Source organism: Chironomus tepperi, unplaced genomic scaffold (assembly GCF_022539635.2).
Source record: "Chironomus tepperi strain 1889 unplaced genomic scaffold, CSIRO-AGI_Ctep_v1 contig_298, whole genome shotgun sequence".
NCBI lineage: Eukaryota > Metazoa > Arthropoda > Insecta > Diptera > Chironomidae > Chironomus > Chironomus tepperi.
The window spans coordinates 548,580-566,225 of NW_027226420.1; the positions used below are offsets into that span (position 1 = coordinate 548,580).

General features: G+C 30.3%; 3 protein-coding genes across 8 annotated transcripts in view; 1 reads left to right on the forward strand and 2 right to left on the reverse strand.

The window, feature by feature from the left end:
• Positions 1 to 12,973, reverse strand: part of fus (epithelial splicing regulatory protein fusilli) — a 38,732-nt gene extending 25,759 nt beyond the window's left edge. For 5 of the 6 annotated variants that reach the window (XM_070642752.1, XM_070642753.1, XM_070642751.1 and 2 more), the window contains exons 1-3: positions 12,929 to 12,973; positions 11,330 to 11,584; positions 8,061 to 8,255 (exon numbers count right to left, since the gene is read on the reverse strand). In XM_070642752.1, the coding sequence (XP_070498853.1) occupies positions 8,061 to 8,255; positions 11,330 to 11,584; positions 12,929 to 12,958 (480 nt within the window). In that variant the 5' untranslated portion in view covers positions 12,959 to 12,973. Of the gene's footprint in view, positions 1 to 8,060; positions 8,256 to 11,329; positions 11,795 to 12,632; positions 12,893 to 12,928 lie in introns of those variants that run through there. The other variant, XM_070642754.1, reaches the window with a different exon arrangement.
• A 316-nt stretch (positions 12,974 to 13,289) lies between these two features.
• On the forward strand, positions 13,290 to 15,422 carry Acat2 (Acetyl-CoA acetyltransferase 2). The gene is made up of 5 exons (XM_070642568.1): positions 13,290 to 13,328; positions 13,635 to 13,803; positions 13,860 to 14,269; positions 14,331 to 14,745; positions 14,854 to 15,422. The coding sequence occupies exons 2-5, from the start codon at positions 13,755 to 13,757 to the stop codon at positions 15,159 to 15,161; spliced, it is 1,182 nt and encodes a 393-aa protein (XP_070498669.1). The 5' UTR covers positions 13,290 to 13,328; positions 13,635 to 13,754; the 3' UTR covers positions 15,162 to 15,422.
• Positions 15,362 to 17,343, reverse strand: Nt5a (5' nucleotidase A). The gene is made up of 2 exons (XM_070642567.1): positions 15,695 to 17,343; positions 15,362 to 15,585 (listed from the first exon to the last, which is right to left on the reverse strand). Exon 1 carries the CDS (start codon positions 17,119 to 17,121, stop codon positions 15,697 to 15,699), a length of 1,425 nt encoding a protein of 474 aa, XP_070498668.1. The 5' UTR covers positions 17,122 to 17,343; the 3' UTR covers positions 15,362 to 15,585; positions 15,695 to 15,696.
• Positions 17,344 to 17,646: the final 303 nt, after the last annotated feature.

The window sequence follows — 17,646 nt, forward strand, 5'->3', positions numbered from 1 at the left end:
GTATAAATTTGTGGACGAACCTTGTTTCTTTTTATTATAATTTATTATGGTCATCAACTGCATATTAATTTAATTTATTTTTATTATTTGCTTCCTACAATCCAATACAAGCTTGTTAATGGAAATGGCAAAGGAGCATCCTTTTCCAAGAAATAGTTACAAGTTATTGGATTTTGCATACACGTGCCTGTGCGAAATTCATTAAGAAAATATGATTAAGTGACATCCATATGATATACATGGAGGAATAGATGACTTTATTCTAGCAAGTTTCCGAGGATAAATCAGTTCCAATAAAATATTTAAAATGACAATTTTGGAAAGGTCAACGCTTAATCCTTTTGATTTGCAAATTTTTTTGACATTACGCAATAATTTAAAACATTGAATTTTTAAGTAGTTTCATTTCCACTATCAACGACTAGTTAAAATCAGAAAGCAACAAACTGGAATAAGTAGGAATGATTTATCAGCCCGTCCTGTCATATTTCGTATTTTTTGAGAAAACATGAAAAGTTATATCTTTCAGTCATATTTATATTACTTGCTAATTGATATCCGAAATATCGCAAAATAAATGGTCTTTTTTTGCGCAACTAAATAAATGGACGTAACTAGTCGGTCAAGCTCTAAAAAAATGAGATCAATTTCTTTTTATGAAAACTAATTAATATTTACAAATAAAATTATATATCTAAATCAATTCTTTCTTTTTTTACATTTATGTCCATTTATGTATGTAGGCTTTGTGACGAATTCATTTATTACTTATGTCAATATAAGCATATAACTGTCATGTTGATTTTGGTATTTTTAAAAAAAAGAGTAATGATGAGGACTGAAATATGAGGTCATGGGGATAGAATAGGAGCAATGGGAATATAAGGCACTAAATGTTCTGCCAGTTTAACCATTTTTGGTTCGGACAAAGCAAGCTTAATGGTACAGCTTAACGATTAACAGTCACTCAATGCTCATTCAATCCTCATCCTTCCACTTAAATAGGGTTTCCCAAAGTCTTAGTCAGTCTTCAGACCCAGGCCGAAACTACAAGTGAACCCTTGAAAGTCTCAATCTCATCAAATCTCAAAAAGGAAGTCTTGGTCTCAGTCTCAAGAACCCATAATCTTAAATTGTGCGACAACTTCTCTTATTATTGATTTTATTAATTAAATTCCATCCACGTGCGACTTGGTGCAGCAATTCTTATTGTTTGTTGTCAAAATGTGCTAAATAATCGGTACAATGTCAAAGCACCAGTCCACGTCATTACGACGTTTTGTCTTCAACAAAGCGACGTATCGATGTCTTAGCGACTGTTGTGCCACTCGGAAACAACTTCAGCTATTACAAGATAATTCATAGGATTTAAGGTTCTATAAAATTGTAACTAATTGCTTTATATTACAGATCTGTACTATTTATTGTCTAATTCCCATCAAATGATGTTATTTATGATATCTTCTTCTACTGCTGACTAGAAAAATTCCACAATGTGTAAATTAAGTTCGAAGAACTTTTTGTGACAGAAGTTGGGTTTTCCCGTAGATTTTCGAGTTTTCCCCACGTTAACTAGGATTAGTTAGTACTTTTTTCTTTGAGACTTTAAGCACTGCAATTTTATCTTAATATTAATTTCCTTAACTCTCTTATTATTACATTTTAAAAGCTCAAAATCCTTTTATATTATAACTGACATCAAACACTAAGACTACTTGTTATACAGCAAGTCTCAAAAGTGTGTCACTGACTAAAAATATTCTATGATAATTAGTCTTAATTAAATCAAATTTTATGTCATTGGAAGATTTTTTGTGGTTTTGTCAAATACAATAATATTGGATGTGCAATGGGGATTGTATGGATAAGAAGGTTTAAGTCAGTATTGTGTCACAATCTTTAGGAATATTAGGTAGATCAGTTAGTAAGAGCACTTGTAATGTAATTAAGAAGGCGTGGGTTTGAGTCACGCTCAGGTCATGTTGACAGGTTCCTCTCTAGAGCCTTAATATGGTTCTAAACAGTCATAACATTTACTTAAAAATAGCCAAGCCTAGAGCTAGAATTAGCCTTGAATTTTGATGGAAAAATCCACTTTTTCGAAAATTCAAGTCAACTTTCGAGTTTGGTCCAAGCCATGTTCATTCATTATTCTGGTTTGGTAACATTATACATCTCATTTCGCAGAAAAGAACGTCAGAAAAGCAGTTACTAGCTCATAACTATTTTTATTTTATTTCACCGATGCAAAATTATTGATTTTCTTGTCATTTGAAAATTTTACTGTTGTTTTATGTCTTATTTCTTTATTAATTGTCTCCATTATAGTTTTAGTCACCTCTGATATATAGAATTTTGTGCAATTTTCGAATCTGATACATGAGTCTGATGACAGCTATAAGGTAATTTGTTTTTTGATGCGATTTGAAGATATCTTGTTCTAATGGATGTTAAGTTATAGCTTTAAAATTCTCATTCGAATGAGGTTTTGTGTTGACAACAGTTGATTTGGTATTAATGACCAAGCTATCATGTCGTAAGGATTACTAAAACTGTCTTACAAAGGAAATCTTCTAAATTTATGTGACAATTCACATAACGGATCCAATTCTTAAAAGGAAGTCATTTATGTGTGTCCCAAAAAAATCAAATGACATTCTTTATGTCATCCAAAAAGGATTTTGTGACCGAAAACATTTCGATCCACAAAAATTTTTATTGCCGTCCGGATGTCGGTTCACTTTTTTTGTATTAGAACTGCTCATGAATAATCTAAATGACATTCTAGAATTTCCTCAATCAAATAAAATAGCATTCAATATACGGCAATAAAGGATTTCATGTGAACTTTGTGTAATTATAATTTTAAATAAAAAAAAATTCCAAATTAACTTCCAATAACTATAATTGGCACCCTGCGTACAATAAATTGTTTTTTAGATTCTAGGTAGAAATGCCATAAAATTGTAGTTTAATTCAAGTAATAAATGTACTTTGTGTAATTCATGGAAAACATCTTTTCTGTTCGTTCATTGAAATCATAAAATTTATGATAGATTATGCAAAATAAGGCTGGATTAAGTGTGAACTTGAGAAAGACTTAAATGCATTTTTCCTAGGAGATTTAAAGTTAGTTAGTCGTCATAAAAAACTTGAAAAATTAGCGACTGAAAATTATTTGAAAATTTAACGGTCAAAATTTAATAAAAATTCAAAAAACATTTCAAAAATAACGGTTCAAACAAATTTAAAAATATAACGGTAAAATTAAATTTGAAATCCATTATCTAAATAAGAAGCATAAAAACAGACAATAACACAAACAGACTAACTATATTATCTAGAATGATAAGCATAAAAACTACTTGAAGGCTTCCATATGCATGATTCATTTTCGTTAATTATGTTTATCTTAATGAAAATAATAACCGCGCGAGTTTTCCAATTAAATTGTACTTCTTCATTATTCTGCATGTTGTTTACAGCCATTTAACTAACTGGATTGCAATCCCTATGTAATTGCCGTCAGCTGCTTTTAACAGTGAACTATGTAACTCAAATCATAAAAAAATGACGCTACACACGTCTCATTACTGCAAATTAAAATAAGCCAGTGACAGTTCTTTTAACTTTTAATGTCATGCCAAACGTAACATAAGCTATACATTTAAGCTTTAAAATTATAATTAAAATATTCTGCTTTGAGTTAATGACGGATATTGTCGCTATCGTCTGAGCTTCACCTTTGATACCACAAACGTCGTCACACAATTGTAGAATAATAATATATTTCGAAAAAAATAAAATATGTAGCTATATATAGGAATTATTGTAATTTTAAAAGAGTTTCGATGTCAAAGTTTATTGATGGAAAAAGAAGACAACAAAAAAAAATTGTCTCCAATGCAAATATAGAAAACTTAACTTAACAACACATACATAGGAATAGGTAATTTCATGATAATCACGCATAAACTTACTCACATGTTAAGTGTCTTTTTAAATCACAATTTCATCACATTTACATGAGGATATTATGCAATAATAATAAGCTTACAAATGATCAAATGTCATTAATTTTGCATTAATTTAAAGGAATTGAGCCTGTGAGTACTATTTTGTATAAATATTTAAGAAAACATGTTAATCTGATCTGCATAATTAAGCAGAATTACTTTCATTACTTTAAAATTAAAATTAATTAACAGACAGGATAATAACTATAAGAATTATGTAAATTTTGATTAAAATTAAATTAAATTGCATGTAAAATTTAAGATTTAATGCTTAAAAATGATTTTAATTCAATGTTTTCGTCTTAAAAGTAATTTTAAACATTTAACGACTTTTTGGGATTTAAATAATATTTCAAGAATATAAAATCAAATAATTTGAATATAAATTGACTGTTAAGAAAATAATTTTAAAATTAAACCCATTTAACGACTTTTTAAATCTGAATGCAAATAGACCGTTAAGAAAATAATTAAAATTTTCAAGCTTTTTAAAATTTAAATAATTTTTAACGAAGATGAACTGAAATGAGTTGAAATCAGATTACTGAACGACTATCAGAATTCAAATTCAAAATGACCGTTAAAAAAGGAAATTGCAAAATATTAATTTAAGTACCTAAATTAATGTTTTCAATCACCATAACAATAAAATTCAATTAATCCATCCAATAAGATTCTCTTAGGCATTAAAAAACTCTGCAAAAATCCTGTTAATCAGTATTCAAAAAGCAAATTGCCTTGAAAAATGTACTCAAAACAAATCCCCAATGTGTTCAATATGAGTGTTCGTGTAATTAAATAAGCACATCCTATTGAATTTGATTCCTTATTTCTGTTCACCATTAACTAATCTTCTTTAATAAACAGTCAAGATTTTTGCCTCAAGTCTTTAAGTAACGACGAAAAAAAATTAAAAAAATCTTTATAATATATAATTTCTGATCACAAATGTGACCTCTAAGGTTCAAAAAGAGCATTAGCATTGTGTGCATTAATGATGTCTTGTTCGTCATTTGTCTATCACAAGCTAGCTTTCCTTCATTTTTTTGATTCTAACTTCATAAAATACTTTAATTTATTTCGTACGCTTACGTCGATAGCTTCCTATCAATCGAACAAAAATATTTAATTTAACAGGTCAAAAGTTGAGCAACAATAAATTTTTTTATGAATAATGAGACAATATATTCTTGATGATAGTAACAGCGTTTGCTTTATTACCCACAAAAGGTAATTATTTAAGCATTTTTTTTACTATGTTTACTAAACAAACACTTTGTAGCAACATAATCTAATGGTGTTTCTTAAGAGATATTACGGACTGTGATCAGCAATGACGTCTATTAGAAAATTGGAGATTTTGAACTTGAAAGGAATTTTAAAAATTTTTGTCCGTCAAACTTCTAATGAATTTGAAATTTACTGCTTCAAATTTTATTTGGCCGTTAATTTTCAAATATTTTTCTGCCGTTAATTTTGAACTATATTTGAACTTCATCATTTTCATTTTAAATATTTTTTGACCGTTAATTTTAAAATAATTTTTAACCGTTAATTCTTAATAAAAATTCATTTTTTTTAAATAAATTCTCCGACTTGCAGAATTATAGGAACATAAAAATTGAAATTTAGGATAGACGTAACAACTGAATACATCCAACAGAGATACAACTACGTCAAAGGTTCGAAGTTTACATCCATAATACCTTTCTCAAGAAAAATTAGTCATTATATAAAATAAAATAATAGCTGACATTGATTCACTGCAATATAATGTATAAAAAAAAAACTGTGATGTAATTAAAATATATAAAAAAAAGTCTTTAAGTTCGTCATATTGTGGCAATCACTTATATCCCAACCAGTCAAGTCAGTAAGTTGTATTTTTGTACAAAATAATTCAATTCCATCATCTTAATTAACTATCACATTAAATTTATATTTTTCAATATAAAAACATATTTTTTTTTTTACTTTCGACTTTTATTATGATTACTCACTTATTATTATCAAAAACTTCATATTAACCTACTAAGTTTTTTGAGATAGCGAAAGAATTATGATCGCGATAAAAGGATTTGGAAAAAAAAAATTGTAAAGATAAAAACATTTGTTATTTTTAACTCATAAATGCTATAAAATGTTTAAAAATAATATTTTTCTGACCTTTGTATCGAAACAGCACTATGGATATGCCTATAAATTACAACTTCTACCATTTATTTATAGAAACTTCTAAATTTCCCTCAATCATGATTCTCACATTGAAGAATTATTTCAGCTCAAATAATATCGATAAGATACAGCCATTGCCATTGAAAGTGATTAAGAGCTTGTCACAACACACATTCATAAAAAAATCTACACAGTGCTTAAAAATCAAATAAAATGCTTGAAAAAGTTCCATTGACAACAGAATCATTTCATATTGAACCAACTGATCCTATGGTTTAATTTAGATTTTTTTAGATAGTTGAGCACTTATCAATTTCCTATAAGGTCACTGTGACGGATGTCAATCATGTCAACAGCAATTTGTATCAAAGCACTCTGCTAATGGTAATTTCTAGGTGCTTATGTCAATTGACAGAATTTTTTTATGTTGTAAATCAGTGAAAGCCATGTTGGAAATGATTGATGGGCAATGGTTAAGGCAGAGCTTGAAGTCGACTTTAATTGTGTATGGAAATGTCGATTCGACTCAACATCTACAAAATTCACATTAAATTTGGGTTCTGATTTAACTTTAGAGCTTTAAGAAGCTTATAGAAGATAGTATTGGACTTTATGTTGACAAACTATAGTCAGCGACAGAACCAGCTTTCTATGAGAGCTCATGGATCTGCCAGCGAAGTAAGTAAGCAAGCAAAAAGGCAAACGTGTCTGCTTAGCTCAGTTGATAAACTGCGGACCAATGAAATTCCCTCACAGACAAAGTGACCACTTCTAGGTACCGTAAAGGTAATTCTGCATCATAAAACCATGCCCATTGCCTGTTGAGCATTGGTATTGAAGACAAATCCTCTGTCATTCTTTAAGATCCTTCAGCTTTTCAAGTGCAAAAGCTTAATATCGGAAACTAAGAACAAGTAAATATGAGATGTAAGATCTGGTAATGATTGATATAGTTCGAATATGGAATGCTGAATCAATTACAATGTAAGCCCACGCGCTTATTGCTTACTTAACAGTATTGAGTTGTTTCATTACGAAAATACGATTGCAAAGTTGCACTGGTTCTGCTAAGATTTCGAGCATATAGATAGTGCGATTTAATTGATTCTACAACGAATGGAATCGGCTTTTGTACATTTTATTGCTAGAATCCAAATGCAACTATTTATGATTAGAACCAATTAAAATCAGGTGCTATAAAGGTCAAGTGGCAGTTAATCATGAATGGCAGGAGATTATCGACTTAACGAGCTCAACTCAAATTCTTATTCTGCCTAACACATTCATCATTTAAGAGAATATCCATAAAAACCTAGCTAAGCATCAGCAAAACTTCAAATTAGTTCCACAAACTTTTATGACATCTCTCAACTATTTAATGAGCAAAAAAGCCACAAATGAGCTCGTAAATCCATCCGTATATCACAAAAAGCCTTTCTTTTAAGCACACAAATCCCAATATAAATAATTTTATGTTCGATCAGAAAAGTGCATTAGTATAAATATGCACTTTTTATTGTTCAAATATGCAAATCGATAGACAAATAACATCGCACAATTTGTTTAGCATAAATGTGACCACACTCGGGCTCATATTTTGAAATTGAATGCCAATATTTTATCGTATGTCACATACTCAATTCTTTTTATAATATTTATGTCAAAGTAATCAGTGTTGTTAGGTGATTTGTCAAAATAAATTGCAAGTAATAACTTTGAGTCTACTCAAGGACATAAGTTGCACCTGACGTAGCTTATTCGTGACTTAAGGGCTTAATGTCTTCGTATCGAAATTAAAGTTAATGACAGTTGAACTTCTAAGCAGTTACGTGCCATGACATTGCAAAATTTGTCGTAGGTCCGACTTACATCATTAATCACATCGCTGAGCGGTATTCCATTTGCTTGTAAAACAGCCTCTGCTATCAGCGGCTCTGTGTACGATGTGGATGGTATACTGCCACTTTCCGATGAAGCAGCACTTGTGTTTGGTGATGCACTTTTAAGCGAATTACATTGAAATGGACTGCTGGGCCTTACTAGATATTGTTTAATTCCGATAATCTGAAAAAGAAGGAAATGCAAGAATTATTAATTTAATTAAGTATATTTAGTCAGTTTAATAGCAAACATTATTTTCACATTAAAAGTATCAATTCAATGAAGGTTTGTTGGTTCGTTCATATTGCACGCATTTTACTCCCCAAAATGTAATCAAAACATTCTTCGTGTTCTTATTACAGCATGTAATTTAATGAGTTTTAAAGGAAATGAAAGCAACAAGAAGAAGAATTTTTTATGGTTCTTTTGCGTTTACATCTCTACGCATAGTAATCTTACAACGAGCACTTAAAAGTGAAGAAAGAAGAGTGCAAAACTTGTAAGACTTGTCTTATCATATTCACGCTTAATAAGGCAGGTAAGCAGGCTATTTTGATTTGGGATGTTCTCTTTCGTAATGAATGGTTTATTGCTTTTAAATTACTACTTTGTATTCTTTTGTAATTATTGTGACATGATAATGTCAGTTGGGAAAATAATTTGAATTTGTTTGGCTGTTGTATGGTTTTGAAGATTCAAATTTTCCATAACCGTTAAAATTTCATAGAGTTTTTAAAAATCATAGAATTTTTGAATACAATTAAGAATTCAAATTTTTGACAACCGTTAAAAATTCAATTTTTTGAAAACCGTTAAATCCAATTTTTTAAAAAAGAAAGTGAATTAAATTTTTTTGAGAACCGATGAAAATCAATAAATTTTCCACACATTAATAATATGAAGTTATTGGCAATTCCACACCTTTAGTCACATGATTTGATTGGATTTTTCAAAACCATGCCTACTCCCAACTTTTTTGATTCCAACAACAGAAACAACAACAACAACGGGTAAATCCAATGAAGAGATTTATTTCCACTTTTTTATTTTTTCTCATTTTGTGACTGTCATGTATAAAAAAATTTTCTAACAGCATCTCTACATGCCAAGAAGAAGAAGAAGAAGAAAGACACCGAATATATTCAAATTAATAAGCAGTGACTGTACAAATATAAAATAAAAGAAGACATTCCACTCGATATCATGAAAAATGGTCAGAGTATATTAACGAGTATCAATGTCTGAGCATTTTATTTTGGACACAAATATTTTTCTTATGCTTCATATCAGCCTAGATGAGTGGATTTTTATATCCATAAGAGTTGATTTTGCACAATTTTTGAATTTTTCTAGAAATTTTAATTAAAATACAGTCGAATGACTTTTGTTGTTGTGTTTTTTGGGTACGGGGCACATATGTAAGATACAAGAGAATCCAATAGCCATAAGAGAAGAGAAAAGACAACGATGTAAGAGAAGAAAAATGAATGAAAATGTAATTTAACAGTATCATGTCCCGAAATTAACTAAATCAACCGGTCAGAAATGCATGGTATGAGTATTGATGACTATAAACACATACCACCGATAGAATAGGAACATAGAGTGAGAAAGAAATGTAATAAATATGAAAGAGAAGTTCCCTCATCGTAAGATTGTTGAAGCTTGAAGAAACAGGTGTATGAGGAGAAATGAAATAACTACAAATTTCATATGTGTAAGATGAAATAACGTAGCACGCAACATCTCTACATGAAATTCTTCTTTTTTAACTCTTTTTTTTTTTTGTTTTGAATCAACAAATGAAGAAAAAAAGATTTTTTTTTTCGGTGAGTTGTCCCAATTTCTTTTTTCTCAGATAATTTTTTTTCATCATCATCATCATCATATTGATATTCGTCGTTTTTTAAGCCTTTTTATTTTCTTTCTCTTAGTGCCACTCAATTGGCCAAAAACATGTTTTTCAGGAATTTCTCTAATGGAACGCACACTGTAATGGTCATCATCTTAGCCTGTTCTCGAGAGAAATAATCTCTGATTTTTTTTATTCGATCTACGCTTTCGATGTGTACACATTTTTAATTTGTTGTTTGAAGATGAGGAATTCTCTGTTACATTTCTTTGACCTTCAGTTAGATGATTTGAATATTAATTAGGAAGAGATTTTGGTCCTTAAATCAAAAATTGACTTATTCACTGAGATTTGAGTTTGAAATTGATAATTACTCGATTTTCTAGCACTGATTTAGCTCATTGTTGGACTCAGAACTTAATATTGACTTCAAAATTTAAATTTTAATTAAATTTTAAATTCGAAAAAATTTTGAATTTGAAAAAATTTAAATTGAATTAAATTTTGAAAGCTTAAATCAAATTGTAAATCCTGAGATTTAGTTTTAAATCTTGAGATTCACTTGGTTTTGCTCTTAAAATCATCAAACATTTTCAGATCTTATTGGTAAACAGAATTTCAATTGATATTGGAAACCAACCACAGAACGAACTTCATGCGACACTTTCAAGAGTGGTCGAGGTTGACTTGAACTCGCTTCGGTTTTTCTAAAACCCAACAAAATTTGTATGAAATTTTATCCTGTTTCCACTTGTGAAGTATAACATTTCATACAAATTTCAATGAGTTCTTTGCAAACTGTAGCGATCTTCATTTAGCTTCGAATTGTGGTAAGCAGAGCTCGAAGTAGACTCGGATTTTGAATGGTAAAGTTGACTCAACTCGAATAGACTTCGAGTTCCGCTGGATGAATTAAACCAGATTTAAGTCGTAATCACCACAATGTGATACCCTTTTTAGAGTTTGAAATAAACTTAAATCAATTACAAACATGCCATGCCTTCTTATCTAAAAAAGGTTTCAACAACATACAATTTGGACATCACGAATATCGGGAATCTTCCAAAATAAAAAGTATGTGATTAAATTCACGACTTCACATCAACAAAAAAAACAGCTTTCAAAATAAACATTGCAAAAAAGTCAAACTATTCTATTCTAAACACGACAGGGATTTCCCCAAGCATACCGGATTACTGCAAAAATATGAACTTTAGAATTTACCTTCATGATTATATTTTTCTACTTTTATTTTGGATTTAGCAGCTAAAACTAACCAACCTCAATATCTCTTATCTCTCATAATAAACTAATAAAATTCAACTTTGTTTGCATTAAATAGAATGACTTGCCAAAATTGCATCAAAGTCATATGGAATTGAAATTCTTGGAATTTGTCACTCACCTCTTTAATTTGTAAATCAATGATGCCAAATACTAAATAGATAATCTCCTTCTCGTCGGAGCCTAATAAATGTCCATTAGCTCCGCAAGTTGCCAGGTACATAGAAATAACATGACCATTCCGTTGTTGCTGATTTTCCGGAACCAACATTTTTCGTTTCTCTTTTATCCTTTCGTTTAATTCTTTCCTTTTTACGTCTCCTTCTTTACACTTGTTACGCACTACCACTGACACTTTACTATTTATTTTTAAATGCTGTGTGTATATATTTATTTAAAAAAAAATATTATTATTATTCCTTTATAAATTTCTCATCATTTTTGGGATGTTCATTGAGCTATTTCTACAACTTTTTATTTTATGCTATATTTTATATCACTATCATACTTTTTTGTTATTTTACTACAGCGGTTCACTTATTTTTTTATCAATGAATTTTTCCAATTTGTTTAGCTTTTTATATCTCTGGAAGTTGTGTGGATGTCGAACAGAAATAAAAAATCAAGAAAGGAATTTTACACGTGTACGAGCATGTTATGGACTAAAATTTTGTGGTATCTTAAATAGCTGTTCTTTGGACAAGATTTAATTAGTCGTAAAAAAAATTTAACCGACTTTTTGGAATTTGAATGAGTTCAAAATTTTACATAAAATTCAAAAAATTAAGTTCCGTTGATCGAAAAAAATCTTCAAAGACCTGTATTTTAAATGGAATTAAATATCCATAAATCCAATAATTTATTGATATTATTCATGATAAGAATTCTCGAATATTTTGTTGTTGGACAGTTGTAATATTTATTTATTTCATTCATCCAGTAAGCAAGTCAGTCTATTCTGGTTGGTATAATTCGATCGCGCTAAATCTCAAGTTACTCAAATTATTCTCCATTTTATAATTAAGCTCTCAACAAATGTAAAAACACTTTCAAAATAATGGAAATGAAAAAAAAAGCAGGAAAGTCGAAAAAAAAAATTGTTTTGTAATGTCTACGATACAATTTTTTTTATTAATTTATGATTTAATTGGATGTTAGAGAAAACTTTCATCTGTGAGCATTTTCATCTGATGGAATTTTACAAGTGTAGACATTACATTTATTTATGATGGACACGAAGGCAAATATGTTCAAAAAGAGAAGTAATTTGAGAGAGCGATTGCAAAATGAGCGACTGACTTGCTTGTTGCTCGTATTATTATTTTTATTATAAATATAAAAATGTGTAATTAATTCACATAAATTTCAATGCTATTTTGAAAAACCACAAAATTTTATGTATACTATGATTTGCAATTTATCACCTTAGATTCAATAAATTAAGCACTTTATCGACATATTTATTCCTTCAACTTCTTATTTTGATCATTTAATTTCAATTTTATAAAAAAAAACACTATTTTGATCGTTCAAGCAATTAAAATATCACAGAATTAACTTTTTGTTCTATTAAGCGACTCGATTATTGTTCAACTAACGTCCATTAACTACTATTATTAATGTTTTAAGACCGAAAATTCAGGTGAATTTCTTTATTATTGCTTTATTATATGTTATATGATGAACTGATGGAAAATGACTGGGAGAAAAAATGTTTTACCTTTAATATTTTACTCAGGTAAGTTGTCATCGTCGGTTATACACTTGCTGTTTTCGAACCCCATTCTGTTCATGCAATTGTCAGCCTTAGTTGCTATGTATTTAAGGCTGATATTCGCAAATCACAAATTATCCAAACTACCTGTTGTTGATCTTAAGAAACGCACCAAAGTTTAAATATTTTTTGACCGTTATTTTCCAAAGATTACTTTGATCATCTATTATTTACAGAAAATTTAAATATATTTTGATCGTTTTTTTGAAATATTTTAAATACTGGATGCATTATTTAATTATTTCATCATTTCTGTACGCAAGAAAATCATTTAAGCATGCAGTATAAAACATTTGAAAGGTTTTCGAACATCTCAACAGCCAAATAGTGAAATACAAATAGAAAGGTATGTTGATTACATTTAATTAAATTAAATAGCCGATAATATTGTTTTATAAATTAAAATAATAACATAATTCAGTTAATAAGTGTATAATCATCTATAATTTCTTAAAGGTTGCATAAAAAAGCATTAAGAATCATAAATTTTATGCAATTTTTAAGATACACGAAAAAGAGAAATTTTATCATTAAACACACATACATTAACAGATTTTTTGTTATGCAAACATATGATGATCTCTTTGTAAATATGTTAATTTATTCAAGCTAAATTGTGAATGATGGAAATCTTACGATTGCTTACTTTTAGTTCTTTTTTAGGCATTTAAGTGTCCAGACCGGTTTCTTCTTTATTATTTTTTGACGCATCCACGTTGTCACTTCTACTTGTTTAAAGACTTCATTAATTGGATAATTAGGCACCGCAATTATGTCATTACCTGAAGTATTTATCGTCTCTGCCGCAAGAACACCAATAGGTCAGTAATTGTTTTATGTCTTTTTCTATTCTTTATAAAATATATCAAAATTTCAGGTAGTTTTCAAGGAGCTTTTAACAGTTTGCCCGCACATGATCTTGGTGCTGTTGTCATAAAAGAAGTTGTCAATAGAGCGAACTTAACTGCATCAGATGTCGATGAGGTGATTTTAGGACAATCATTACAAGCTGGTCAAGGACAGAATCCAGCAAGACAAGCTGCCTTAAAAGCTGGACTTCCAATTGAGGTGCCTGCTTATGGTGTTAATATGCTTTGCGGATCAGGGCTCAAATCAGTTGGTCTTGGCTTCCAAGCTATCAGAAATGGAGATTCAAAAATTGTTATTTGTGGTGGTCAGGAAAGCATGACAAAAGCCCCGCATGCAATGAATCTAAGAAGCGGAACGAAAATGGGAAGTACAACAATGGTGGATACAATGATTGTTGATGGCCTTACTGACGCAATGGTACATATTTATTTTATCATTTATTTACTTTGTTGGAAGTAAGCATAACTTTACATTTTAGAGTAACATTCATATGGGTGAAACGGCTGAAAATCTTGCAAAGAAATATGAAGTCACAAGAGAGCAACAAGATGAATTTGCTGCCAAGTCCCAAAGACTAGCTGCTGAAGCTCAAAAGGCTGGATACTTCGATGAAGAAATTGTCTCAGTTTCCGTGCCTGGACGTAAAGAAACAATTACAGTCTCCAAAGATGAATATATCAAGGCTGACACGACTGTCGCTGGATTAGCTAAATTACGTCCATGTTTCATTAAAGAAGGAACAGTCACAGCTGGAAATGCCTCAGGAATTAATGATTCAGCTGCTTGCGTTTTATTAGCATCAGCCGATGAAGTAAGCAAGAGAAACTTGAAGCCATTGGCTAAAATTGTTGCATTCTCACAAGCTGGATGTGATCCAAAGATTATGGGAGCAGGTCAGTAAATATTGATAATAATGGAAGTTCAAAGGTTTTGAATATTGATTCAATATTACTGATAATAATGCACGACATACAGTATTAATGTATATTGATTATTTTTAGGTCCAATTGAAGCAGTTCCAAAGGTTTTGGAGAAAGCTGGATGGAGTCTAGATGATGTCGACTTATTTGAATTAAATGAGGCTTTTGCAGCACAAGCATTATCCGTCAACAAAGGACTTAATGTAGATGAATCAAAAGTGAACATTAATGGTGGTGCAATTGCTCTAGGACATCCAATTGGTGCCAGTGGAGCTCGCGTCTTAGTGACTTTATTGTACGCATTAAAACGTACTGGAAAGAAGCGTGGAGTAGCAAGCTTATGCATTGGAGGTGGAATGGGAGTTGCAATGGCAGTAGAAATGGCTTAAAATAATCCAGTGACCAAAATGCAGCCTGCAAATAAATTAAAAAAGCTTTAAGCTTATCAAAATTAGAAAAATTCTGGTAGAAGGATGTCTGTGGACAAAATGTTATAATTTGGAACTTATACTGGGCTCAAGGTGCTAACTGTCTCTTAAATAGATTTTTGTAAGCTGATAAAGGTTGACAATACTTATACTCTCGAATGTTGATGTTCGCTACAATAAATTTTCGCTTTATTTATTTAGTAAATTACAAACAAAAAAAAGTATAAAGTCTTTGACATTAAGTGTTCTTATTTTGTATTTCAGCAACAGTTTGTTGATTCTTCTCAATAGCTCGTCGTGTCTTGAATGTCCTCTTATTCGTTTGTGGCTTTTGTGGATTGTGCATACGCGACATAAACTCGCTTATTGCTTCTTGAATGTCAATCTGAGAAATGAAATTATTAGTATAATTAAATATATGCTTATTATTTGGAGTTCTTTGAACATTATTAGTGAACACATGACAAGTTATATTCTCTTAAAAAGTATAGTACATTTATGCAATTGGTTCAAATGGATTATGTGGGTAATATCCACAGCTTGTTATGTCTGCTGGATCAAATGTTGAATATTTATGGTCAATTGGATTTTTAGCTAGTTCGTCGATGCATGGTACGCAAATTTTTGAATGCTTCCTGATGATTCGTTCCCATAAAGTATCTTCACCGTTTGTATGGAAGTAACTGCCCCAGCTATTGGATCTTAATATGTCATACTTTTCATCATAGTCAACACCTTCTGCAAGCATTTCCTCAATAACAGCAACTGTGTCGATTTTAATGTGCTTATTTGGGGTGAAGACGTCTTGAATTAAATTATCTCCAACATACAATATCTTTGGATCGTCAAGTTTAGTTATGCTTGAGATGAACTTCCTTAATTCAGTGAAATTTCCTTGTGTATAGATTCCGCCATCGACCATATCCTCTACCTTAATTGGTTCCGTTTCAACAATTCCATCAAGTTTAAGGAAATCTCGATTTAATGTAAAGAATCCAGGCTTTTTGGCATAGCATATGATGAGATCAAAATATTCTTGCCAATTTGGACCAATTGCATATCCAGCTGTTAAGCTTGCAAAGTCAATATGAGATCCAGTAATGAGGAAAGACTTCTTCCTATTTTTAAGCAATCTCAACCAATCCAAGACTTTTTGATCACATTTGTATATGAATTTTGATGGATTGTTCTTCAATGCCTCAAAATATTTACTTCCACCAGTTGGGAAGTAATCTCTTGAGAACATAGCCATTAGTCCAGCTAAGATATCAGGCCATATTTTGTATTTCTCTTGAACTCCACCTTTTTCTAAGTCAATTGAGTCAATAATACGCGCAAAAGCTAAAGCAGCTGGCATATCAAAGTAATCCAAGCATGTTCTAATAGAATCAGCTAACGTTCCGTTCCAAGCAACCAACATATCACGACAATATTCATCAGTAACTTCCCAACGTCTCTTTTCACCATAAAAACTGATAATTTCATCTTTTGATAAGAATCTTGATCCATGTGAGGCTATCTGGATAGTTCCATCTGGACAAATTCGAAGTAAATTTCCACGTTCAAAGTCTAAAATCAGTCCTTTTTGTAAGAAATCGACACCTTCTTCGATAGGCTTCTTTAAAAATTCTTTAGAATAACCTTTTTCTACAAGAAAGTCAGATAGTACATTATACTCATGGTAAATCATCTCCTTGACATTATATTTCACAATCGTATTATCTAGATCGAATCCAATACAATCGTAATCGTTTAAACTGAATGTTTTTGGTGTATTCTCCATTATTTTTGAATTTAATATAGGCTTATGTGCAGCTCTTAACTGAGTAAATATGTGTAGACTTTTTGATGACTGACGAATATTATTACAACTAAAAATTTTCCGTGCTACAAGGTTTACTAAAATAAATGAATTTCTCATTATTCTTCTTATTATTATTTCTCTTCTCTTCTTCTTTTTTTTTGTATGCAATTAATTTGTCTTCTAGACGTGTTAATTGCAAGTTGACATATTACACAACCGATTTTGCAGATAAACGAGTTTATTAACCGAATAAGCACCTTTTTCAATGAGTTAGCTCTTTCAAATGAGAGAAAAAAAATTTGATTTTTCTGATAATAAGTAAGTCATTCAAGGTTTACATATTTTTTACTCACTAATACACTCATATGCTAAGAGAATAATAAACAGAAGTCATATGTTCGATGATTGTTTATGCTGGATTTTTTACAAAGTAATTTAAGTTAACTCACATTATCTGGGATCTTTATGTACAGAATCTGTCGAAACCGCACCATGAAATTCTCCATTCTGTATGTCAATCCTTTTTGATCACAGTAGACAGCATCATCAAGTGTTATGTTCATAAATCTTTAAAATAATTTTTTTTGTTTAAATTTTTTACCAACTTTTTAATGGTTTTTACTTACCCATCGACATCTGTGA

Excerpts from the sequence above, each read along its gene's own strand:
- Nt5a (XM_070642567.1), bottom strand. The coding sequence starts at position 17,121 with ATGAGAAATTCATTTATTTTAGTAAACCTTGTAGCACGGAAAATTTTT.
- Acat2 (XM_070642568.1), top strand. The coding sequence starts at position 13,755 with ATGTCATTACCTGAAGTATTTATCGTCTCTGCCGCAAGAACACCAATA. Across the intron at positions 14,270-14,330 it reads ATGGCCTTACTGACGCAATG|AGTAACATTCATATGGGTGA; the intron begins GTACATATTTAT and ends TTTACATTTTAG. Across the intron at positions 14,746-14,853 it reads TCCAAAGATTATGGGAGCAG|GTCCAATTGAAGCAGTTCCA; the intron begins GTCAGTAAATAT and ends GATTATTTTTAG.